The following is a 5,787-nucleotide window of genomic DNA, read 5'->3' on the forward strand; positions in this document are numbered from 1 at the left end:
CGTTATCAATGTTATGTGACTCGGTGGGGTGTCCTATTGGAAGCCATTGGTAGTATATTTCAGCATGGTAGTACTATAAATTTTATCGATGAATGACGTCACGCCCCCTGGCTACATTGCTATGACGACTGTTAAGTGACGGCATCGTAATAACACATCGCTGACTAAATCACTTATCAAAAGATTGACACACGACTTCCTGTAAAATGTTTGCAGATTTTCACTTGAAAGATATAAGATTGTACAAAACACTAACGAGTGAATAACATCTCCTTAAACACAGATTCATTATAATAACAGTCAAAATTCATCAACGACTGTGTAACATGACATACGTCTTTTGATTTTTATTACACAAGGAAACTAATAATTGTGGAACATTTCTAAATGTCTTATGTCAGTATTATACTCTCTTTTTTTACGAACGACACTCCTATCCCGGGGGAGTCAAACATTGGTGTTAATTTATTTTACGAAAGATAATTTCATTGTTTTTTTTCTTAAATGAATTATATACTCAGTCAATTGCATTGTATATACGTTATACTTACAGAAACAAACAAGACAAAGAAAGAAGACTCCAAGCGATTCCTGCGAATTTTAACTGTCATGGGATGATTCAAAATATAAACTTGGTGTTGGTTGCAATATGTTTATGATTAAATTTCCGGCACCGATATTACAGTCGAACTTTAAACTGTGGACAAGAAAAAGTATATGCGTTCAAAGCTGATCGTAGACAACGCATGTAAATTTCAGTGTATGTATATGTGTTTTCTAGACTTCCGTTTAATGTAACCAATCCGGTTTATATAAACCCTCCGTTTAATATAATAATTCCTGTTTATGTTATCTTTCGAATTTTATCAATTATGACAAATCGAATTGCGACAAAATTGGCATTCCGTAATTTACGATCAAAGACACAGGTTCATCATTTACAACGGCGCCAAACTGACCGTGACATTGAGGACACACGTGATAGCCAGAGAAATGCTCTGACTCAAGTTCTCCGGCCACTTTTCTTGTGCATGACTTTAAGTGGGACATTTGACCACTGGAAAATTCAAGCTGGCCATGTATCTAGCAGAACATTGATGTCAAAGTGTTTAAAATGCTACCGCATAACGATGTTAGTACTGTATATTGTAAACGCTTGTCGGTATTTCCCAACCTATCTTAGTATTTCTTCCTTCGGCCCCGATTTACTCACAAAACTGATGGTACACCTCTGGTATCTACTGTGCATTCTTAATGGATACGCTTGTTACAAAATGGTGGAAGATCCTAAGAGACTAACACTTCTACTAGAACTATTTAACGTTTATCACGACCGATTTGAAAACGAGGTAGAAAATTTTTCTGTTGTTTCTAAAGTTGGAAAGATCACATCGATTAGTATGGTGTTGGGGTGGTTTTTCAATATTGGGAATGTTGTATTTGCGGGTTACATGTTATATACGTCAAATATATTTGACAATTTCATAGCCCCGTTTACAAACACTAATCCCATGTCTAATCTAATTAAAGCTCTGTATTTAGTGATACATTTATTTCTCTCGTGTACTTGGATATTCACGTGCATTGCCACAATGATTTTTTCTTTAACTCTATATTTTCTCTTCAAACAATTCGTACGTACGATCGAAAAACTCAAATCTCAGCCAGCACAGGAAGTGTATCATCTTCTGGAGAGATACCGGAAGCAGCACAATGCTCTGTGTGATATGATAGATGTAGCAGACGACACTTTCAGTTTGTACGTGGCCTTCAGCCTGACTGTCTCCATGTTGCTCGCCTTGATGCTTCTGTACAACATCTGTTGGTACAACAGTATTCGGTCGGATCCAGGACAGCTTATCTCCCACATCTTCTGGTTGATGGCTGTCCTGACAAATCTGGGCGCTGTCGCCATATCCACGGGAATGATCAACCACTCGGTATGTTACCTTTGTTATAATTGGGAGGCTATTTACTTTCATTAATATATTTATTATGATTTATTTATATTTATCTACACAAGGCATTTGTGGGGCTACTATTTAGAGGGGATCTACCTATCGTTACTACTTTTCACGAAGGTTCGCTAATTTATGTTAATTTTTGCTATTTCTCATTATTCTTTCTCAAGACATGACACGAAGACTACTATTCCCAGAGTACTATGTGTCGCTGGTTTTCGTTATTTTTCACTTATCTTCGTTATTTTCGCTAATTTTCGGTAATCTTCGTGATTTTTCACTAATCACTTATTTTCTCTGATTCTCGTTACTTTTCACTTATCTTCGTTATTTTCCGCTATTTTTCGGTAATCTTCATGATTTTTCACCAATCTTCGTTATTTTTCGCTGATTTTTGTTCGTTATTTTTCGCTATTTTTCGGTAATCTTCATGATTTTTCACCAATCTTCGTTATTTTTCGCTGATTTTTGTTCGTTATTTTTCGCTATTTTTCGTTATTTTTCTCTGCTTTTCTCTATTTTCGATGATAGAAATCGCTAGAAGCTGCTTTGAAAATGAGGTTAATAGAAAATAAAATTTTGTTTTAGGATTTCCTCTCTTGCTTTAAGCACCTAGTAAACAACCTTAATGGTCTCAAGTCTTGATTACGATTTGTTGCTGGAGTAAGAAGAACACAATCATCGAACAACATCATCAAGACATTGTTATCTGTGTTAAATCACATTTTCCGAAAAAAAAACCTTCGTGTTTTAACTGAATAGTTCTGATTTAAGAGTTTTAACCAATAGATTAATGGATAGATATAGGGAGATAGATATCTGGAGATAGATATCGGGAGAAGATATCGGGAGATAGATATCGGGAGAAGATATCGGGAGATAGACATCTGGTGAAAGAACTATATCCTTGTCTTTATATGTATTTATGACGTTTTTAAGTACCGATATATTAAAAAAAATGTTGAAGTAAAATACTTAAAGAGAGATTGATTTCAATTGATGTTATTTTCTTTAATTTTATTTTTGGCTTTCTAAAATCTTCACAACTTGAGGTATGATTTTAAAATGTCGGTAATACCACTCATACTACTTATACCTTATGTTTAGGCACACGAACCTCTGCGCACCATCTATAATATGTCTCTGACTGGTGTCACAGCTGATTTCTCCGTACAGGTAAGCAGACAACTTTAAATCAATACGTTTTGATTTGTTTCTTTCGAATTGTATCTTCCTTGGTAAAATCAGGAGATAATAGATGCTTTCTTGTTAAATGTATTCTTAAAAACACTAAATATTCATTTTTACCTGTTTTTTAATGAAAATTATTGTTGACTAACCTGCTGGTGAGTGTTTTCTAATGAAGACTTGTCCTGTAGTGGGTTTCAATTAATTCTTAGCTGATTTTTTTATAAGCATTCAATTTTCTGTCTTTTTAAATTTCAATTTTGGATAATAATTTGCTTTTATTTTTTCTAACTGACAGGTAAATGTATTTCTACAAAGGCTGAACGGGGCTCCTATAGGGTTATCGGCATTCAAGTTAGTCATGATGGATAAACACACCTTTATACAGGTAAGTTAAAATCGGGATAAATCTTGTTTTAGTTTCTATACAGGTAAATTAAAATCGTTATAAACCCTATTTTAGTTTAATACAGGTAAGTTAAACTCAGTATAAGTCTTGTTTTAGTTTTGTGAATACTATTCAAGCAGAATTATTGCTGTGAAGTTGTCAGTCTGAAGTATTTGACCTGTATTCACTTCAAGTCTTGAAACTACTGTGTCTCGTTGTAATGAGCGATCGACGATTTAACAGTCTAGTTTACACTTTCCAAATAAAATAAGTTCAACCACGATATTTTTAATAATACACTGTTCTTATGTTTTGTGGGAATATAATGTGTTGGATATTCTGTGTAATTATTCATTTTCGTGGCGTTGTTATTTTCCCTGAATTCATAGTTACTCACTGGTTTATAATGCCCACGAAACGGTATATTGTTTATAAAATGACGAAAATTAAAACCTCTTCATTTTTGGAAATTATGAAATTAATGTATAAAGATTGGCGGGGTTATACAAAATGTATTACTGGCGGTGCTGTATAAAGATTGGCGGAGTTATATAAAATGTATTACTGGTGGGGCTGTATAAAGATTGGCGGGGTTATATAAAATGTATTACTGGCGGGGCTGTATAAAGATTGGCGGGGTTATATAAAATGTATTTTTATATTACAGATTGGCGGGGTTATATGAAATGTATTTTTATATTACAGATTGGCGGGGTTATATAAAATGTATTTTTATATTACAGATTGGCGGAGGTTTTATAAAATGTATTTTTATATTACAGATTGGCGGGGTTATATAAAATGTATTTTTATATTACAGATTGGCGGAGGTTTTATAAAATGTATTTTTATATTACAGATTGGCGGAGGTTTTATAAAATGTATTTTTATATTACAGATTGGCGGGGTTATATAAAATGTATTTTTATATTACAGATTGGCGGAGGTTTTATAAAATGTATTTTTATATTACAGATTGGCGGGGTTATATAAAATGTGTTACTGACGGGGCTGTATAAAGATTGGCGGAGTTATATAAAATGTATTTTTATATTACAGATTGGCGGGGTTATATAAAATGTATTTTTATATTACAGATTGGCGGAGGTTTTATAAAATGTATTTTTATATTACAGATTGGCGGAGGTTATATAAAATGTATTTTTATATTACAGATTGGCGGGGTTATATAAAATGTATTTTTATATTACAGATTGGCGGAGGTTTTATAAAATGTATTTTTATATTACAGATTGGCGGGGTTATATAAAATGTATTTTTATATTAAAGATTGGCGGGGTTATATAAAATGTATTACTGGCGGGGCTGTATAAAGATTGGCGGGGTTATATAAAATGTATTACTGGCGGGGCTGTATAAAGATTGGCGGGGTTATATAAAATGTATTTTTATATTACAGATTGGCGGGGTTATATAAAATGTATTTTTATATTACAGATTGGCGGGGTTATATAAAATGTATTTTTATATTACAGATTGGCGGGGTTATATAAAATGTATTTTTATATTACAGATTGGCGGTGTCCTAGCCACTTATTTTGTTGTACTGCTGCAGTTCCAGCAGTAGTTTTGATACCTATTCACAATACAAGGGAACCCGCACAACAAGTGTCCGCTCTAACCCAGAAAATAGTGACTGTTATAGCCAAAGCACTTGTAGTTTTTGTTACTATAGAGGATTTTGCGAAATTTCATTTATCAGTGTTCACGATATCTTATTTTTTCTAGCATGTAACTGTTATTCTCGTTGACGAAGTCAATAAATCGTTGACAAACTATGTTGAGTTTATTTATCGACAAGATTTGCCTGTTTGTGGTTTTTACAATCTGGCGAAAATATAGATCTACTTAAGGATACCACTATCTGTGCAGGGTTATTTTTAGTATCGTACCGCTGACGTAATAAAGCCTTCCTCCTTTCCCAAAATCAACAATGCAAAAGTTAAGATCACTAGCTGCATATGAATTTTAAGAATTAACCAAGTACTAGTTAAGACACAGCGATACCAACAAATAGCTGTTAAAATCCAAGATGGCCGTCTGTCGGCCATTTTGTGTTCCGATTAGTCCATAGTACATAAGTATGGACAAGAGCGCCTTTCATATTAATTGTGAGAATGATCCGTCAGACACTTTGTCAGATTTGCTTAAGAAAACACGGACGACAGACGGACGGGCTATAAACGGACGGCCATCGTCTGATGCGCCGACAAAGAAATCCATATTAAT

The 5,787-nt window shown here is 33.8% G+C and overlaps 1 protein-coding gene across 1 annotated transcript; it reads left to right on the forward strand.

Annotated features, from left to right (window-relative positions):
• The first annotated feature begins 872 nt into the window (after positions 1-872).
• On the forward strand, positions 873-5,125 carry LOC132556248 (uncharacterized). Its single transcript, XM_060220633.1, has 4 exons — positions 873-1,940; positions 3,069-3,137; positions 3,448-3,537; positions 5,072-5,125. Exons 1-4 carry the CDS (start codon positions 873-875, stop codon positions 5,123-5,125), a joined length of 1,281 nt encoding a protein of 426 aa, XP_060076616.1.
• The last annotated feature ends 662 nt before the right edge of the window (positions 5,126-5,787 follow it).

Source organism: Ylistrum balloti, unplaced genomic scaffold (assembly GCF_031769215.1).
Source record: "Ylistrum balloti isolate Yb309-2 unplaced genomic scaffold, AGI_CSIRO_Ybal_v1 Utg370556, whole genome shotgun sequence".
Classification (NCBI taxonomy): Eukaryota; Metazoa; Mollusca; class Bivalvia; order Pectinida; family Pectinidae; genus Ylistrum; species Ylistrum balloti.